Source organism: Marmota monax, unplaced genomic scaffold (assembly GCF_021218885.2).
Source record: "Marmota monax isolate L192 unplaced genomic scaffold, Marmota_monax_Labrador192_F-V1.1 WCK01_AAM20220418_F8-fsc00004, whole genome shotgun sequence".
NCBI lineage: Eukaryota > Metazoa > Chordata > Mammalia > Rodentia > Sciuridae > Marmota > Marmota monax.
The window spans coordinates 29415146-29436116 of NW_026692881.1; the positions used below are offsets into that span (position 1 = coordinate 29415146).

The 20971-nt window shown below is 34.8% G+C and overlaps 1 protein-coding gene across 3 annotated transcripts in view; it reads left to right on the top strand.

Annotated features, from left to right (window-relative positions):
• The window catches only part of Atrnl1 (attractin like 1), a 725103-nt gene that overhangs the window by 183431 nt on the left and 520701 nt on the right, over positions 1 to 20971 (top strand). For all 3 annotated transcript variants that reach the window (XR_009227328.1, XM_058581325.1, XM_046450211.2), the window contains 2 exons: positions 5578 to 5796; positions 16566 to 16703. Coding sequence is in view for 2 of the 3 variants with exons in the window: in XM_058581325.1 (XP_058437308.1) it covers positions 5578 to 5796; positions 16566 to 16703 (357 nt within the window). In the remaining variant the exon portion in view is untranslated. The remainder of the gene's footprint in view (positions 1 to 5577; positions 5797 to 16565; positions 16704 to 20971) is intronic.

Sequence of the window (20971 nt, forward strand, 5' to 3'; positions counted from 1 at the left end):
CTTCTATAACCCATTGATCATTCAGTAACCTATTGTTCATTCTCCAAGTGATGTATGCTTTTTCCTTCCTTCTTTTATCGTTGATTTTCAGTTTCATTCCATTATGATCAGATAAGATGCATGGTATTATCTCTACTCCTTTATATTGTCTAAGAGTTGCCCTGTGACATAATATATGATCTATTTTTTGAGAAGGATCCATGTGCTGCTGAGAAAAAAGTGTAACTGCTTGATGTTGGGTGGTATACTCTATATATGTCAATTAAGTCTAGGTTATTAATAGTGTTATTGAGTTCTATAGTTTCCTTATTCAACTTTTGTTTGGAAGATCTGTCCAGTGGCGAGAGAGGTGTGTTGAAGTCTCCCATGATTATGGTATGGTGGTCTATTAGACTCTTGAACTTGAGAAGAGTTTGTTTGACGAACATAGCTGCATCATTGTTCAGGGCATATATATTTATGATTGTTATGTCTTGTTGGTGTATGGTTCCCTTAAGCAGTATGTTGTGTCCCTCTTTATCCCTTTTGATTAACTTTGGCTTGAAATCTATTTTATTTGATATGAGTATGGACACTCCTGCTTGTTTCCGAAGTCCATATGAGTGATATGATTTTTCCCAACCTTTCACCTTCAGCCTATGTATGTCTTTTCCTATCAAATGCGTCTCCTGTAGGCAGCATATTGTTGGGTCTTGTTTTGTGATCCATTCTACTAGCCTGTGTCTCTTAATTGGTGAGTTTAAGCCATTAACATTTAGGGTTATTATTGAGATATGGGTTGTTCTTCCAGCCATATTTGTTTATTTCTGTTACTAAACATGGTTTGTTTTCCTCTTTGATTATTTCCGCCCCCCTTTACTGTCCTACCTCCCACTGTTGGTTTTCATTGTTATTTTCCATTTCCTCTTCCTGTAATGCTTTGGCGAGGATGTTTTGAAGAGATGGTTTTCTAGCTGCGAATTCTGTAAACTTTTGTTTATCGTGGAAGGTTTTAATTTCATCTTCCATCCTGAAGCTTAATTTCGCTGGATACACAATTCTTGGTTGGAACCCATTTTCTTTCAGTGTTTGAAATATGTTATTCCAGGATCTTCTAGCTTTCAGAGTCTGTGTTGAAAGATCAGCTGTTATCCTGATTGCCTTACCCCTAAATCTAAGAGGAAAATTCATTGCTTGGAGTTCATTCCTTAAAAAAAAGAAAAAAACAACAAATAAATGATCTCATACTTCATCTCAAAATCCTTGAAAAAGAAGAGCAAAACAACAGCAAAAGAAGTAGAAGGCAAGAAATAATTAAAATCAGAGCTGAAATTAATGAAATCGAAACAAAAGAAACAATTGAAAAAATTGACAAAACTAAAAGTTGGTTCTTTGAAAAAATAAACAAAATTGACAGACCCTTAGCGATGCTAGCGAAGAGAAGAAGAGAGAGAACTCAAATTACTAGCATACGGGATGAAAAAGGCAATATCACAACAGACACTTCAGAAATACAGAAGATAATCAAAAACTATTTTGAATCCTTATACTCCAATAAATTAGAAGATAGTGAAGGCATAGATAAATTTCTTAAGTCATATGATCTGCCCAGATTGAGTCAGGAGGATATAGACAACCTAAACAGACCAATATCAATTGAGGAAATAGAAGAAACCATCAAAAGACTACCAACTAAGAAAAGCCCAGGACCGGATGGGTATACAGCAGAATTTTACAAAACCTTTAAAGAGGAACTAATACCAATACTTTTCAAGCTACTTCAGGAAATAGAAAAGGAGGGAGAACTTCCAAATTCATTCTACGAGGCCAACATCACCCTGATACCTAAACCAGACAAAGACACTTCAAAGAAAGAAAACTACAGACCAATATCTCTAATGAACCTAGATGCAAAAATCCTCAATAAAATTCTGGCGAATCGGATACAAGAACATATCAAAAAAATTGTACACCGTGATCAAGTAGGATTCATCCCTGGGATGCAAGGCTGGTTCAATATACGGAAATCAATAAATGTTATTCACCACATCAATAGACTTAAAAATAAGAACCATATGATCATCTTGATAGATGCGGAAAAAGCATTCGACAAAGTACAGCATCCCTTTATGTTCAAAACTCTAGAAAAACTAGGGATAACAGGAACATACCTCAATATTGTAAAAGCAATCTATGCTAAGCCTCAGGCTAGCATCATTCTGAATGGAGAAAAACTGAAGGCATTCCCTCTAAAATCTGGAACAAGACAGGGATGCCCTCTCTCTCCACTTCTGTTCAACATAGTTCTCGAAACACTGGCCAGAGCAATTAGACAGACGAAAGAAATTAAAGGCATCAAAATAGGAAAAGAAGAACTTAAATTATCACTATTTGCAGGTGACATGATTCTATACCTAGCAGACCCAAAAGGCTCTACAAAGAAACTATTAGAGCTAATAAATGAATTCAGCAAAGTGGCAGGATATAAAATCAACACGCATAAATCAAAGGCATTCCTGTATATCAGCGACAAATCCTCTGAAATGGAAATGAGGACAACCACTCCATTCAAAATATCTTCAAAAAAAATAAAATACTTGGGAATCAACCTAACAAAAGAGGTGAAAGACTTATACAATGAAAACTACAGAACCCTAAAGAGAGAGATAGAAGAAGATCTTAGAAGATGGAAAAATATACCCTGTTCATGGATAGGCAGAACTAACATCATCAAAATGGCGATATTACCAAAAGTTCTCTATATGTTTAATGCAATACCAATCAAAATCCCAACGGCATTTCTTGTAGAAATAGAGAAAGCAATCATGAAATTCATATGGAAAAATAAAAGACCCAGAATAGCAAAAATAATGCTAAGCAGGAAGTGTGAATCAGGCGGTATAGCGATACCAGGCTTCAAACTATACTACAGAGCAATAGTAACAAAAACAGCATGGTACTGGTACCAAAATAGGCGGGTGGACCAATGGTACAGAATAGAGGACACAGAAACCAATCCACAAAACTACAACTATCTTATATTTGATAAAGGGGCTAAAAGCATGCAATGGAGGAAGGATAGCATCTTCAACAAATGGTGCTGGGAAAACTGGAAATCCATTTGCAACAAAATGAAACTGAATCCCTTTCTCTCGCCATGCACAAAAGTGAATTCAAAATGGATCAAGGAGCTTGATATCAAATCAGAGACACGCCGTCTGATAGAAGAAAAAGTTGGCTACGATCTACATACGGTGGGGTCGGGCTCCAAATTCCTCAATAGGACACCCATAGCACAAAAGTTAATAACTAGAATCAACAAATGGGACTTACTCAAACTAAAAAGTTTTTTCTCAGCAAAAGAAACAATAAGAGAGGTAAATAGGGAGCCTACACCCTGGGAACAAATCTTTACTCCTCACACTTCAGATAGAGCCCTAATATCCAGAGTATACAAAGAACTCAAAAAATTAGACAATAAGATAACAAATAACCCAATCAACAAATGGGCCAAGGACCTGAACAGACACTTCTCAGAGGAGGACATACAGTCAATCAACAAGTACATGAAAAAATGCTCACCATCTCTAGCAGTCAGAGAAATGCAAATCAAAACCACCCTAAGATACCATCTCACTCCAGTAAGATTGGCAGCCATTATGAAGTCAAACAACAACAAGTGCTGGCGAGGATGTGGGGAAAAGGGTACACTTGTACATTGCTGGTGGGACTGCAGATTGGTGCAGCCAATTTGGAAAGCAGTATGGAGATTTCTTGGAAAGCTGGGAATGGAGCCACCATTTGACCCAGCTATTCCCCTTCTTGGTCTATTCCCTAAAGACCTAAAAAGAGCATGCTACAGGGACACTGCTACATCGATGTTCATAGCAGCACAGTTCACAATAGCAAGACTGTGGAACCAACCTAGATGCCCTTCAAGAGACGAATGGATAAAAAAAAATGTGGCATTTATACACAATGGAGTATTACTCTGCATTAAAAAATGACAAAATCATAGAATTTACAGGGAAATGGATGGCATTAGAGCAGATTATGCTAAGTGAAGCTAGCCAATCCCTAAAAAACAAATGCCAAATATCTTCTTTGATATAAGGAGAGTAACTAAGATCAGAGTAGGGACGAAGAGCAGGAGAAGAAGATTAACATTTAACAGGGATGAGAGGTGGGAGGGCAAGGGAGAGAGAAGGGAAATTGCATGGTAATGGAAGGAGACCCTCAGGGTTATACAGTGGAGGGGGTAGAGAGAGAGGAGGGGAGGGGAGGGGGGAGGGTGGAGGATGGGAAAGGCAGCGGAGCACAACAGACACTAGTATGGCAATATGTAAATCAATGGATGTGTAACTCATGTGATTCTGCAATCTGTGTATGGGGTGAAGGTGGGAGTTCATAACCCACTTGAATCAAAGTGTGGAATATGATATGTCAAGAAATTTGTAATGTTTTGAACAACCCACAATAAAAAATTAAAAAAAAAAAAGAAACCCACACCATTCCTATTTATAGTAATCTGAGGAACATTTTTCTTTCAGCAATGTTAAACACTGAGTGCCAGCTAAGTTGTTAATACTACACTAATGAAACTGAGTCTGCCAGAAATTTACCTTGTTTTTCCCCCCTCTGGACTTTTCTAGCAAGTGATAGAAAACATCATTCATGGTGCTTTAAATGTATATCACTATTTTTTTTAATAGATAAACAATTCTCAAATAAAGTATACCAGTCATAGCAAAGTAAAAATAAAAGAATTACAGAATATTTCAGCCCAGTATAGGATGCTGAGATTAAAGCTTAAAGCATCACAGAGCAATGATTATGAATATGATGATGTCAGACTTTCATGACATCGCAACAATAGTAAGTGTAGCAAGTCTCATAGGTTATACCTCAAAAAGTTGAGCTTCAGCAAATCAGTCTTGGAGAGATATCCTGCAGCCCTGAAAGAGTGCACATAGCTGGTTGTTACTGAAGCAAGTATTAGGTTCCTTTGTTCCCACTCGGTGTGCTCTTGGGGTGAAATTGAGTTTATTTATATAAGCAAATATTAGTATTTTGGACCCTTGGGAAGAGCATTGGTTTTGTGAAGCAGTCTAAATGGGGTTCAGGAATCTCAGGGAATGGGCAGGCATCACTTATACTTGATGTCCAAGGGGAAAGTGCAGAGGTTCTCATTGAAGGACCCGTAGAATGTATAATAGGGGTGGCTAACACAGCTCTGTATCACAGACAATGGTACAGCTCATTTGTAGGCACCTGGATCAGCTCCTGAAAAGTATTAATAGTGAGAAGGTCCTCAGGAGTCTCTAAGTTTTGACTTCATTTTTCTCCATGTCATGATTATCATCCCCTTTTAAAAATATTGCCCAATTCAGTTCATTTATCTCATCTTTGTTCATTATATATATTTTATTTGCTTGCCAATTCCTATCTCATAGATACTAGTGCAAAAATACATTAACTTCATTAACTATAATTGATGACACTATCTTTTTTCATAATTAAGTTTATTTTTCCTTTAGCTTACAATTCTATTTGACTATAAAGTCACATAACATATTTTTTAATGTTTCTATCACACAGCTCAGAATTGTTCCGGATTGAGAACCTGTGGTCAGTGTTTAGAACAGCCTGGATGTGGCTGGTGCAATGATCCTAGTAATACAGGACGAGGACACTGCATTGAAGGGTCTTCACGGGGACCAGTGAAGCCTGCTGGGATTCACAGTAGTGAGATGGTACTTGACAGCAGTCTGTGCCCTAAAGAAAGAAACTATGAGTGGTCCTTTATCCAGTGTCCAGGTAATCAAAATGTGATGAAAATAATTACAGTTTATCCTTGAATGAACCAATATTGTTCATACCATTGTATATCTTAGAGTTCTCTAGAAATTCAGTATACACACTGAAACTTTATGGTAAGTATTGTAGTGTTGCCTGTAGCATCTGTGAGTCATCTGGCCTTATTTTGAAAGCTGCCAGTGGTATTCATTACTAATCAATTTTGAAGAATTAAATGTAATTTTTCAGGGGCTTACTTCATAGGAAATCAATACTTATGCTAAATATAATCAATCTTCTTGAAAATTAATTTATTCAGACATTTTTATAGAGTGCCTACTTGTGCTAAAGAGTATTTTAGGTATTAAAGTCACAAAGATTAACGAATTAGACTGAAATCATTTATGTAACTCATTTTAATTAAAATTCATAAAATTAATTTCATACAATGAAGTTAGAATAGTGGTAAGTGCTAGTATCTAAATAAAGGAAAGAAGAGGATGACGCTTGCTATTTAAAGTAGATTGAGAAAATACCACACTAAAAAGTGAAATAAACACCTGAAGTAGATGAGGGAACAAATCACAGGGTTAATTGGGTAAAGAGTGGTCCAGAAGAGGTAACAGCCTGACAAAGGTAGTTGGGTGAGGTGGTTTATTTGGGAGATGATTTTAGGAGGCATAGTGAGGGAATGAAGAGAGTTTCAAAAAGTAACCAGAAAACTAATAATATGTACATTATGAATCTGGCTACCACACTGGGAAACTGGGACTCAGACCCACCAAGGACTTACAAAGAACTATGTCGAATGCTCCTCAAAATTAATCCCACTGAGGTACTGGGAGGCTGGGGCATATAACCACTGCCTCCTATCACCCACTGGTTAAGCAATGTTCTTGTAGATGTTAATTCCCTGCTAGTTCAGAAGTATATCAGCATGTCTGACCAATAACTTTCCCTGGCAGAAGTGAAAACCCTGAGGCAGAAAATAGAGAGATGCTGCAGAACATGCCTTAGATGAGACACTGACAATGTACAGTACTGAGACCAGATGAACCAAGAGAATGTGGCACATATTGTAACAGTACCCTATACAAAGACTATGTTATATATATAAAAAAAACAATAACATGGATCAAACTATTGATTCACAGAAAAAGATAGATGAATCATAAATGTATTTTGCTTAAAGGAATAAGCTTGATCCAATGACTACAGTTTGTATTATTTCATTTAGAAGACAATTTGAAACAGACGAAAGTATGTGGATGAAAAATTAATCAGTTATTTGCTAGGAGTAGTGTTAAGGATTGATTTTAAGGAGACATCACTGTGAAATTATGAGGTACAGAACTTCTGGGGGTATGTTACTGAGATAGTAGATATGTAACTCTATGCATTTATCAAATCCATGCTTTATGCTAGGGATGTAGCTCAGTAGTTGTTATAGTCAGCCTTTTCACTGCTGTGACTAAAAGACCTGAACTGAACAATTTTAGAGGAGGTAAAGTTTATTTGGAGCTCATGGTTTCAGAGGTCATAGTCCATACACAGCAAGTTTTTTTGGGGGGCTTGAGGTGAGGCAGAATATCATGTGGAAGAGTGTGGTAAAGGGAAGCAGCTCACATGATGATCAGAAAGCAGAGAGACCCCACTTGCCAGATACAAAGTATATACCCACTACTTCCCTAATGCCCATCTCCTCCAGCCACAACCTACCTGCCTTTAGTTACCACTCAGTTAATCTCATCAAGGAATTAATTAAGGCTCTTATAACCAGATACTTTCACTTCTGAATGTTCTTGTATTGTCTTATACATTAGCTTTTGGGGGACATATCAAATCCAAACTCTATCAGTGATAGAGCACTTGCCTAGCATGTTCAAAGCTCTATGTTTGATCCCTATGACTATCCACCCCCCTCCAAATTCTTGCTGCATATCACAAATTTAAAAATAAGTTAATCATGAAGTTAGGGGATCCCAGGTTTGAAATGTAAATTGTGAGAATTGAATCTACCCATATTATTGCAAATGCCATAATCTCACAAAAAAATGACTTACTTAACTTTTGGAAAAACAGTGTTTTGATACTAAAAGGAGAAACCCAAACATAAATACACTGTACTCTGGTAAATGTGTTTCTCACAGGTACAAGTTAACAGTTTCTAGCAATACTTTATTTGTATACTGGATTTGAACAAATAAGTAATTTGTATTTAATGGGAGCTAGGCTTCTTACTTTCAGAGAAAAGGTTAAAAATAAGCAAAGAGTTAAGGCTAAATGAACTGTTTGGTGCTAGATAAAAGCCTAAGAGAGTAGTATGAATTCATTTTTATTTTAAAAAGTACATAGAAGTAAATATGTGTGTGTGTACATGAGTTAGTATTCATGCAATTGTTTCCTAGCTCTGTTTGTTGAGAGGGTCTAGAAGCTTTGACAGCCATCAGTGGATGTATTAAATAGATGATTAGATATAATTGAAGAGATCATTAATAAACTAGAAGGTAAATATGAAGAAAGTGAAATTCAGAGTTCAGAAGAAATATATATTTCTTATATATAAAGGAAAGAGATTCATTTAAGCAATACAAGATGCAAAGTATGAAAATAGGTTGTTAAAGATAGGGAGGATATAATGAAAAATTCTGAATATTTTTAATAGAAATTTTAGAAGGAGAAAATGGAAAAGGGTAGAACGGTTACTACCATCCAGTTCAAATATAAAATAGGATTTGCTAGGAAAATTTTGTAATTCAAGAGTTAGAAGAATGCATGTGATTTCATAAATTCTTTGAATATCGAGAAATTTGTGTTTAGGTCAGACATAATTGTTCTGCATGCAGTGGCATTGCAGAAGAAAAAGATATGAACCCTACAAGTCTCTGCAATTTTTTTTTAAGGGACGAGCAGGAATAATATATGTGACAAGAGAAATGAGTGCTTCTTTGTCAAGAAAAAATTTCAGTTAGCAATGATCCAGAGATGGTCTCTGGAGTTCTGTGACTGGTATTATCATAATTTTGCATTGAGCATTCAAAAAGCAAGAATAGAAAAGTATAGATACAAATTTTTATGATTACCTGTTGTCAGTGCTTATGATGAATCCATAGTAGTTAAAGCAGTGTAGAATTGGTACAGGAACAGACAGATAAATCCATGAAAAATGATAGAAATTGTAAAACCATGCCCACATTAAAAACAGTCCTTGACTTAACATGGTTCTACATAACTATTTTTTGACTTTACAGTGGTATGATAGCAATAGGCATTTGGTAGAAACTCTACTTTTAATTTTAATCTTTTCCAGGCTAGGGATAGGCACAATACTCTTGTGATGCTGGGCAGCAGCAGTGAGCGGACTTCCCAGTCATCCATGCTGTCACTAGGGTGAACCACTGATACACTGCAGTGTACAGTGTTGCTAAGCTGAGAAGTTGGGTAGGTTAGTTGTATTAAAAGCATTTTTGAAGTAAGGCTTTTTTTTTTAACCTTAAAATGGATTTATTGGGATGTAATCCCACCATGATCGTGGAACATCTGTGCTTATGGTTTCTTTGTTCTTTTTGTGTTCTTTATGAAGCTGGATACTTCATAAAGGAAAGAGATTAATTTAACTCATAATTTTAAAGTTCAGGATCAGGCAGCTCCATCTGTTCAGCCTCTGGTATATCACAATGTGGCAGAGAAATGGAAAAGGAAACTGCAGTGTGTAGAAGAAGCCAAGCACACTGGGTGGCCTTGTTTTATAACATCCTCTCTTGAAAGAACTAACTTTGTCCTGGGGGAACTACACTGATCCCTTCTAAGGGTACTGCCCTAATTACCTTCCAGTAGGCCACACCTCTTAAAGGCTCCATCATCTCAACACCACCACACTGAGGAACAGGCTGCCAGCATATGAACTTTTGGGGGCACATATCCAAACCATAGAATATGGGGGAAAAAAAACAATGACATGCAACAGGCAAGGATGGTCTTTTGAATAAATGATGCTGGGTTAGATTAGATCTCTGAAATTTGTATCTAGACCCCTATGTCATATGGAAAAATTAATTCCATACAGATTTTGAATCTAAACGTGGAAGCTAAAACAGTGCAACTTCTGGTATATGACATTAGCATGACATTTTTAAGAACTTTGAAGTAGGCAATGCTTTTTTAAGCAGGATACAAAAAATCAACTATTTGGAAAATTATGATATAGTGTACTAAAATATTGAGAAATTCTATTTATGAAAAAGCATCATTGAGAGAGTGAACAGAGTAAGCTATAAGATGGGAGAAGGTATTTATAATACATACACCTCACAAATAAAACTTATCGAGAATTAAGATTTTTCACAAACCAGTAATAAAATGTATAATAGAAATATGGGCAAGACACTTGAACAGGTACATCACAAAGAGAATATTCAAAAGGCTCGTACATTGATAAGGTGTTTAACTTCTTTAGTAATGAGAGAAATGTAAATTAAAAGCACATTAAAATGTTACCGCTCACCTACAAGTATATTTAAAATGAAGTGGTAATTTTTAAGTGTTGGCATTAATGTGGAACAATTGGATATTTCATATTCTGTGTTTTGAAAGTCCAAATGGTAAATATTTTGGAACTATTGTGTAGGGTATGCTTGTGATCCAGGAATTCTGGGTGTAGCACACCAGGTAAAAAATTTGCCTGGGACTTTACTTTATATTGCCTCTAAGCCTGGATGATTTTACATTTTTAAATGGTGGAAAGAAGAGGGAAATAAGGACAGGAGGAATTTGTGACTGTATTCACACCATCTGAAATGTTTATTCTCTTGTCCTTTATAGAAAACATTTGCCAACTCTGCTAGAGGTTAATACCCAGCAGAGAGTTACACAGGCTCTCCAGGAGAGATGTACAAGAATGTACATAGCAGCATGGTTTCAGTAGATCAAATCTGGAAGTCATCTAGGTGTTTAAATATTAAGAGTCAGATCAGTACAGAAATTGGAACAACTCCATATACTGGAACAATGAAGATGGCAGGAACAAATTTGTAACATTGAGACAAAGAAGCCAGACACAAAACAGGACTTGGTCTATTAATCAGTCTACCTAGAGGTCAAAGATGGCAAAACTATTTGATGGATGAAAAGTCAGGGTAGAGGGGGCTGTGGTTGTGGCTTAGTGGTAGAGTGCTTGCCTCACATGTGTGAGTCATTGGGTTCGAGTCTCAGCACCACATATAAATAAATGAATAAAATAAAGGTCCATCAACAACTGAAAAAAATAAAAAAGAAAAAAAAAAGTCAGGGTAGAGCCAGGTATGGTGGCACATGCCTGTAATCCCATTGGTTTAGGAGGCTGAGACAGGAGGATTGCAAGTTCAAAACCAACCTCAGTCAGCAATGGTGAGGTGCTAAGCAACTCAGTGAGACTCTGTCTCTAAATAAAATACAAAATAGGGCAAGGAATGTGGCTCAGTGGTTGAGTGCCCCTGAGTTCAATTCCAAGTACTGCCACCAACAAAAAATCACGGTAGAGATTACTTTTGGAAGATGGGGGCTAGTGATCAGAAGCATGCCCAGGGGAATTCTTTTATTTCTGAGAAGTATTTATGAATCATAGTTTTAAATATTAATTTTTTTCCATTTCTGCCCATCTTTGTTTCTTCCTTTATTACATCTTTCTTGGTTGTTCTCCTTTTTTAAAATGCCTCATTAAACTTTCAGGGGAGTCTGTTCTTCCTTGTGTACTTCATAAAATGAGGTACTTCCCCCCTCATTTCTTACCAGAGTTTAGTTAACTCTGTTTTCTTCTTTCTCTCTTTTATATCTATTCTATCTGTAATGCTTGAACTTCTGATTTAAGATGGGTTCTTAAACACTCTAATGTTGGCTTGGTTGTATTTAATTCTGTTTGGAGAGCTTAGAGTCTTCTGCTTTGTGTTTGAATTTTCCAGAGGAATATGCATTGATTAGAGAGTGATGGAACTGGTTTCTTATTTTTTAAATAATAACTATAGATTCACTAAATTTTTGGGGCACTGTTTTAATTTATAAGATTCCTAGTTTGTGGTAATATCCTCTGCAGGATAGTAAACATTTGGTGATAGTGTTAAGGTTATATGTGCTCTGTACTCTGAATATGGTGTTTTTTTAATTTTTTGCAAGAATTTAATTTTTTCACTATATTTTTTTATGCCTCAAAAAGCCAGTTACCAAAAGGCCTTTCCCTTTTGTGCCCTGTACTTTATTTGTCCCCTGACACTAAACCTGAGACTGCTCCTTCAAATTGGGCCCACATTTAAGTCTTGTCCTTATAGAGGGTGTCCTGGTCTACAAGGACTGCTGCAATATTTCTCTTTGTGACACAGACCTATGTATCAATTTTAGACTTGAGGCTAACTCTACTCTTTTCTCTTTTCCATGGTGTATCTAGGTAAAGCCTAGCACACCACAAATCTCCTTGCAGTGGTGTGGGAGCAAAGAGATTCCTTCCTTGGATTTGTCTTTTTCTTTTTTAACCTACAATTGTTTTGAAGACTGTCATTTCTGTTGTCTGATTATAAAGACGGTGTGTAGTTTTGGTGAAGTTTTCTTTTAAAAATTCTTATTTTTTCTTTTCCTTTGGAGGACATTGGGAGACCGCATAGGTAGCTTCTATGGTTTTCAGTTATCAAAATGTTTTATCCTATTTCTTTATCACACTAAAATGGAATTATTATACAGAAGGAGTTGTGCAAGCTGGTAATCCTAGAGACTTGGGAGTCTGAGGCAAGGGGATTGCACATTTGAATTCAGCCTCGGCTATTTTAGCAAGACTCTCAGCATCTTAGTGAGATCCTATCTTCAAATTGATAAGGACTGGAAAAGTATCTCAGTGATAAAGCTTCCCTGAGTTCAATCCCTAGTACCAAAGCAAAAAAAAAAAAAAAAAAACTACAATAAAAACAAACAAGAGAAAAAGCCTGGAATTTTAAAGAGATTAATTTTCCAATTACTTGTTATTTTGTAGGACTGCAATTTACTTTATTATATTGTTTATTTGTACTCTAGTAGCTTTTCTTGCAGATATTTTAAAGGATTTTCTTAAAGTTACATAGCAATAAGTAGGGTTGTTGGGTTGTTTTTTTTTTTTCCTTTCCAAGTCATGCATTTTACTTTTGTTCTTATTGCACTGGCTAGAACATGGAACAGAATTAGTGAGGGTGGACTTCAGGTGTAAATAGAAAGCATTTAGCCTTTACTTTTATGTATGATGTTATATATAATTTATATTTTAATGTTATGTATAAAATATATAAATTTACATATATATATAAAATCAGGTAACAGAAAAAAGAAGAGATATGAATTTTTACTCTTATATTTTAAATAGTTACTATTACCAGTGCTCTTTATTTTTTTGTATGACATTGAAGGGATCTCTATGGTCTCTTGGTATCTCTTATAGAGGTCCTGTAATATTTCTTGAGAGGTGGACCTCCTCACAGTGAATTCTCTTGCTGCTGTCAAGATTTTTCTCCCTGACTTTCATCATTTTTATTATAATGCATCTGTTTGTGAATCTTTTGTGTTTATCCTGTTTAGAATTTGTTAATCTTCTTGGATATGTAGATTCGTGTTGTTTATTGAATTTGAGGAGTTGTAGAGATTATTTCTTCAAGTAATTTTGGCATCTTTTCTGTCTTCACTCCCAAAGCCCCCTGTTGGTGCACCTAATGATGTTATGCATTCTTAGCTCTGTTAATCCATCTTCATTTTTTTTCTCTGTATTTCAGATTATAATCTACATTGATCCATCTTTAAGTTTGCTAATTCTTTCTTCTGCCTGTTTAGATATGTGGTTAAGTATGTCTAGTGTATTTTTTAAAACATTTTAGTTATTGTACTTTTCAACTTTATAATTTTCTTGTTTAATAATTTCTATGTATTTTTTTCATATTCTTTATTTGATGACATTATATTTATGCCTTACTTTATTTCTTTAAACATGTTTAAAATTTTTATCTTTAATTATTGTAAATATTTTTATTATCTTCTATTCTCTCTTTTACTTCTGTGGTTGGAATGGCATTTTTCAGTTTTATTATTCATTCCTTTTTACTCCTGATTCTTCTTTATGGTCTGTTGTAGTTTTTCATTGTGAGATTTAACTCAGTAAGTGGTGTTTTCCTTGATAGATATTGGCAAACCAAGGTTGGGAGGTCAAATCTGGTCCTCTGTCTAATTTTGTTGTTTTTGTACTATAGAGAGTGGCAGAGATGAGTATTTATGACAGAGGCTATATGGCTTGCAAAACCTAAAATATTTACTATCTATTTCTTTACAAAAAAAGGTTTTAGTCCATGTCCTGTGGAATATTTATGTGTCCTGAGCTGTGGAATTGTCTTAACCGGCCATTTCTACCTTTTTCCTAAGGCCTATGAGAAATTTCTTCTTGCAAAGAAGATTTTATATTGAGGTTTGATTTTAGAGCTCCTTTACTGTGGATTTCCACCCAACACATAATGTGTCCCATGGGCTTTAAGTTTTTAACAAGTGTCTTTTTGCTTTCATGCACATACTTCAGTAGACTTCAGGTTCTTTTCTGCTTTTTTGGTTCATGATGTGTTTTAGTACTTTTTTTCACACATAGGGGCTGCAGTTCATGGCTTCACTTTATGAACATGTTCGGTTTAGCTCCAATCCTTGAGTATGCCAGCAGTGACATCTCCTGGCCTTGCTGGATTTAAAGCCCATGCTTCCTGTTGCTTGTTTAAGCTTTACTATTCTTGCTTTAAATTCCTGCTTCATTTTTAGCACCTGATAATTCTCATTTCTTTTAAGGTAGCCTATGTTGAAAATGCTGTTGGGTAAATCTTTACCTTGAATTTATGTGTATACATTTTTTAAATTTATTGAGAATGTCAAGAAGATATTTTTTAAAGTTGCACATCTGTTTTAGAGGGTAAACATTTTCCCAAACTGTGTACTTTATTTGCATATCATATGCTGAATTTGTCATTATGTTTTATTTTGATATTTTTCTGTTTGTGTATCCATAAATGAGAAGCCATCTGGGATGGTTTTAAAATTTAAACAAAATAGAATTGATGACTTCTCTTCAGTTTTATTTGTGTTTCACAGGTTGGTATTAGAACCTGTAAAGTAAAAATGTATTCTGCAAGAACTATTAGGTATTCATCCAACATTCTAGAAGGGAAGGCTGAATAGTATTGTATCGGGTTATTTATTTAGGTACAGGGGGTTGAACCTAGGAGTGCATAACCACTGAGCCACATCCTCAGCACTTTTTAATATTTTATTAGAGACAGGGTCTCAGTTGCTTAGGGCCTTGTTGAGTTGCTGAGGCTGGCTTCAAACCTGAAATCCTACTGCCTCAGCCTCCCCAGCTACTGGTATTACAGGCGTATGCAACCCTACCTCTTACTAGTGTAAGAGGTAGCATGGGTTACTCTTGTCTAATTTTGTTTGTCTGTCACCCTACCCAAATTCCTATTGTTGTTGGCAAATTTTATTATTATTAGTGATAATCTATGAGGAAAATGTTAGATGTTGGGAGTTAAATTCATCCCCCTTATTCATAGTTAAAGGAGTTTGTTTTTTTTTCCTGATGATTTCTTCATGTGGACAGAAATTTCATAAAGTACTTACCGTACTCCATTCCTTATTTTGGATCTTTAAGTACATGTAGTGGGCACTCAATAAATTTTGTTTTCTACTGAGTAAATTAATTAGTAATAAATTTTTTATGAAGCAGTAACTTAATCTTTTAAGCATAACACTAAAAACAAAAGCTTTTAATAATATCATTGTTCTTATAAAAATTATATAAATTTCTTTTTGAAAACTGTTGATGTAGAAACATCTTACTAGAATAAGGTAACCATCATTGACTTTTTCAAAGGCATATTTCTACATTCAAAAATAAAACTGACTATTCTAAAAGTAGTATTTTTTGTATCATTGTTATGTAACATTTTCATTTGATACTAAATTTTCTCTTAATTATTTCATAATGCATTTTATATTATAACAAGGGAAAATGTTCATGAGGGTGACATGATGTTGATTGGGCAGATAATTTCCAAACTAAGTTAATATAGTGCCCCAAATATGTTTTAAGAATATATATTTTTATGTATCAACTTTTATTCAATCTGAAATTTTTGGATTCTGTTGTTATATCAATGTTCAAACAGACTTAGTCTCATTTATGAAGACAACAAAAAGAGCTTATAAATCCTATGCTGTTTAATTCAAATTCAAATAGAATTTTAGTAAACACAAGCTTTAAAACTTTTCTAGCCTCAAAAAGATACCATTTGTGCAAATTAATTTAAAAGTGATTTTTTTGTTCATTTTAGTACTAATTTATTTTCTTGAAGAATCTATTATTGTATAATTTTCTGTTTGTTTTATTCTTTTCAACTGTAAATGTAATTAAGATGCATTTAACATCCTTTATAAAGCTATATTATTTAGTTTGTGTTTTTGTGACTTACTAGAAAGCATTCATAAGGACTTTTAAGGAAAATGTTAAAAACATTACCTCCTTAGTTATAATTTTTATGTTGCATATTATGTCTGCATTTTATAGAAGATAAGGTAAAATTTCTGCATAGAATCCATTGTTTATATTGTCTTGTTAATATTTGCGAGGCACAGGTGTTATGCATTTAAAAAAACTTGGAAAATGACAATTGGAGTTTGCTGGGATTCAGATTTTTAAAATAAATTCCTGTCTTTTTAGCTATTAAGCTAGCTCTCGTCATATAGATATTTGAAATACTTTTACTATTTTTCTTTAGCTTGCCAGTGTAATGGACACAGCACTTGCATCAATAACAATGTGTGTGAACACTGTAAAAATCTCACCACAGGAAAACAGTGTCAAGACTGCATGCCGGGTTATTATGGAGATCCAACCAATGGAGGACAGTGCACAGGTACATATTTTTCATGTATTTTTACGAATGAAAAGAAAATTGAGAAAGAGTTGCCCCTTGTGGTGATTCTATGTATCACTAAAGAATAATTCTTTATTCAGTGTCAGTATTTCTGGAGGGTAATATAGATTTGTCACGGACTTTGGGAACTATAAAAATTCTGTGATAAGCTTGCTTTAAAGATAATTTTTACTTCAAAATATGAATTCATATTCATTATAGGAAATTTATCAAATGCAGATAAATAAAATTACCTATAATCTCAGTATTCAAAAACTATCATTGCTGATGTGTTTGTTTTAATATAGTAGATTATTGTCTTGACTTTTGAAATAAAAATCAATTAAAGGTTATAGATATATGCCTCATATCAGGTAAGACTTATTTTTGGACAGGGTGATAGTATAGCATAGCATAACATTTAAGGGGAAGGGTTTGGAATCAATCCTGGACTGAAATTCAAGTCTGTCACTGTTTCAGTGTATGACCTTGAATAATTAACCTCTCAGTGCTTCATTCACCTCACATGTAAAAGGGATATGATGATAATTCACTGGATTGTCATAAAGCTCAAATGAGACCATATGGAATACAGATCTTGGGAATTTTAGCACATGAAAATAATAGTGTAAATATTAGCTAAAATTGTTACATTTTTTTTCAGTAAACCCTAATTTCTTCCATTCTCTCCTGCTTCCTGTTTGCTTCTTTTGCTTTCTTTATGGCCTTTCTTTTAAATTTTGTTTTAAAGTGAAATTTTATTGTAAGCCTTTCTCTCTAGATTGGACCTTGCCATTTAAAAAAAAAAAATTGAACTAATCTAAGTGGAGATAGCATATATAGTGTCTAGAGAAAAGACCTCAGTTGTTGGCAGTGAAAAGCAGTCTTCAGGAGGGACTACAGCCTGGTCTAGATAAGTTTATAACACTAGCTTTAAAAATATGGATGTCTGGACCACTCCCTAAAACTATTAAATCAGTATCTGGGTTGAGGTTATAGGGTGAATCTTGGGCCTTGGTTCTTTTTCAAAGTTTCCCAAGTGACTGTTGCTTGTACTCTGGGTTGAGACACCCTAGTGGGTGATGAACTGACTTAGCTTTTGAGTTAATAAAATTGCTCAGATTTGGTGGAGGGGAGTTTTGTGACATGGAATATTCTGGCCTGTCTGAAGCACTGATATTGGATTGGCTGACATTAGCATTTTCTATGTTCTAGGCACTGTACTAATGACTTTATGTTGGCTACATCATATTAGCTTTACAAGAAATTGTATGGCTAGTGTTATTTTATCCCTGTTTTACATAAGAACACAAATGCACAAATAAGTAACATGTCTGATTCTTAGGCCTTGCTATCACCTCAATGTAGTTGCTACATTAATGGGTACAGGGAAAGTCCAGAAGCTCTTAGACAAAAGCCATAGCTTAGTGCTGTGTCCAGTGGATACACAAGGTACTGTCATTGTGGGCACCGTGGAATCCATGAGATTTAGTCATGATCTACTGCAGTCATAGTATTTTGTTATTTATGTGTATCAACTTAAAAGTCCAAGGATTTGGATATATCCTCTTTTCTCCTACTGAAATTTCTATAGCTAAGAATTTTTACTAGAAGATAAGTATATTTCAGATAGATGGTTTATATATAGTAATATATTATTTTCACCATTTTAATAAAAATATAATATGAGATGTCTTAATTCAAATTATAATTTATATCTATAGATGCTCATGTATTTAATAAATAGTTGTGTATGTTTTACTTTTATAAAAATGATTTCATATATACTTTCCAAGTTGTTTTAAGGCCTATGTCCATTAGGGTTTTGTGCTCTACTTTACCTAATATATTTATTTTTTAAATTTATATATGACAGTGGAATGCATTACAATTCTTACTATATATATAGAGCACAATTTTTCATATCTCTGGTTGTAAATATAATATATTCACACCAATTTGTGTCTTCATACCTTTACTTTAGATAATGATGTCCATCACATTCCACCATAATTTCTAACCCCATGTCCCTTTCCTTTCCTTCTCATTCCTCTGCCCTATCTAGAGTTTGTCTATTCCTCCCGTGCTCCCTCTTTCTATCCCACTAGGGATCAGCCTCCTTGTATCAAAGAAAACATTCAGCATTTATTTTTGGGGGGATTGGCTAACTTCACTTAGCATTAGCTTCTCTAACTCCATCCATTTACCTGCAAATGCCATGATTTTATTATCTTCTATTGCTGAGTAATATTCCATTAGTATATATGCCACATTTTTTAATCCATTCATCTATTGAAGGGTATCTAGGTTGGCTCCACAATTTATCTATTGTGAATTGTGCTGCTATAAACATTGATGTGGCTGTATCCCTGTAATATGCTGTTTTTAAGTCTTTTGAGTATAGACTGAGGAGAGGGATAGCTGGGTCAAATGGTGGTTCCATTCCCAATTTTCCAAGGAATCTCCATACTGCTTTCCATATTGGCTGCATCAATTTGTAGTCCCACCAGCAGTATATGAGTGTACCTTTTTCTCCACATCCTTGCCAACACTTATTGTTGTTTGTCTTCATAATAGCTGCCATTCTGACTAGAGTGATGATGAAATCTTAAGAGTGGTTTTGATTTGCATTTCTGTAATTGCTACTGATGATGAACATTTTTTCATGTATTTGTTGATCGATTGTACATCACCTTCTGAGAAGTGTCTCTTAAGGTCTTTGGACCATTTATTGATTGGGTTATTTAATTTTTTGGTGTTCAGCTTTTTCAGTTCTTTATATACCCTAGTGATTACTGCTCTATCTGATATGTGACGGGTAAAGATTTGCTCCTAAGATGTAGGCTCTCTATTCACCTCACAGATTGTTTCTTTTGCTGAGAAAAAACCTTTTTGTTTGAGTCCACCCCATTTATTGATTCTTGATTTTAATACTTGTGCACAGGAGTCTTAATAAGGAAGTTGGGGCCTAATTCAACATGATGGAGATTAGTGCCTACTTTTTTTTCCTATTAGACACAGGGTCTCTGGTTGTATTCCTAAACCCTTGATCCATTTTGAGTTGAGTTTTGTGTATGATGAGAGATAGGGGTTTAATTTAATTTTGTTGCATATGGATTTCCAGTTTTCCCAGCACCATTTGTTGAAGAGGCTATCTTTTCTCCAATGCATATTCTTGGCACCTTTGTCTATTATAAGATAATTGTAGTTTAGAGGGTTAGTCTCCATGTCCTGTATTCTGTACCATTGGTCTACCAGTCTGTTTTGGTGCCAGTACCATGCTACTTTTGTTACTATTGCTCTGTAGTACAGTTTAAGGTCTGGTATAGAGATGCCACCTGCTTCACTCTTCCTGCTAGGGATTGCTTTAGCTATTCTGGGTCTCTTATTTTTCCAGATGAATTTCATGATTGCTTTTTTCTATTTCTATGAGGAATGTCAATTGAATTTTTATCAGAATTGCATTAAATCTGTATAGTGCTTTTGGAAGTATGGTCATTTTGATAATACTAATTCTGCCTATCCAAGAGCAAGGTAGATCTTTCCATTTTATAAGGTCTTCTTTGATTTCTTTCTTTACGTTTCTGTAATTTTCATTATATACATCTTTCACCTCTTTTGTTAAGTTGATTCCCAAGTATTTTATTGTTTTTGAGGCTATTGAGAATGGGTTAGTTTTCCTCATTTCTCTTTCAGATGATTTGTCACTGATATATAGAAATGCCTTTGATTTATGGGCATTGATTTTATATCCTGCTACTTTGCTGAATTCATTTACTAGTTCTAGAAGTTTTCTGGTGGAAATTTTAGGGTCTTCCAGGTATAGAATAATATCATCAGCAAATAGTGCCAATTTGAGTTCTTCTTTTCCTATGTGTGTCCCTTTAATTTCTTTCGTCTAATTGTTATGGCCAGTGTTTCAAGAAGTCTATTAAATAGAAGTGGGGAAAGAGGGCATCCCTGTCTTGTTCCAGTTTTTAGAGGGAATGTCTTCAATTTTTCTCCATTTAGACTGATGTTGCCCTGGGGCTTAACATAGATAGCCTTTATGGTGTTGAGATATGTTTCTCTTATCCCTAGTTTTTCTAGTGTCTTGAACATAAAGGGGAGATGTATTTTGTCAAATACTTTTTCTGCATCTATTGAGATGATCATATGATTCTTATCTTTAAGTCTACTGATGTGGTGAATTACATTTATTAATTTCCATATGTTGAACCAACCTTGCATCCCTGGGATGAATCCCACTTGATCATGGTGCATGATCT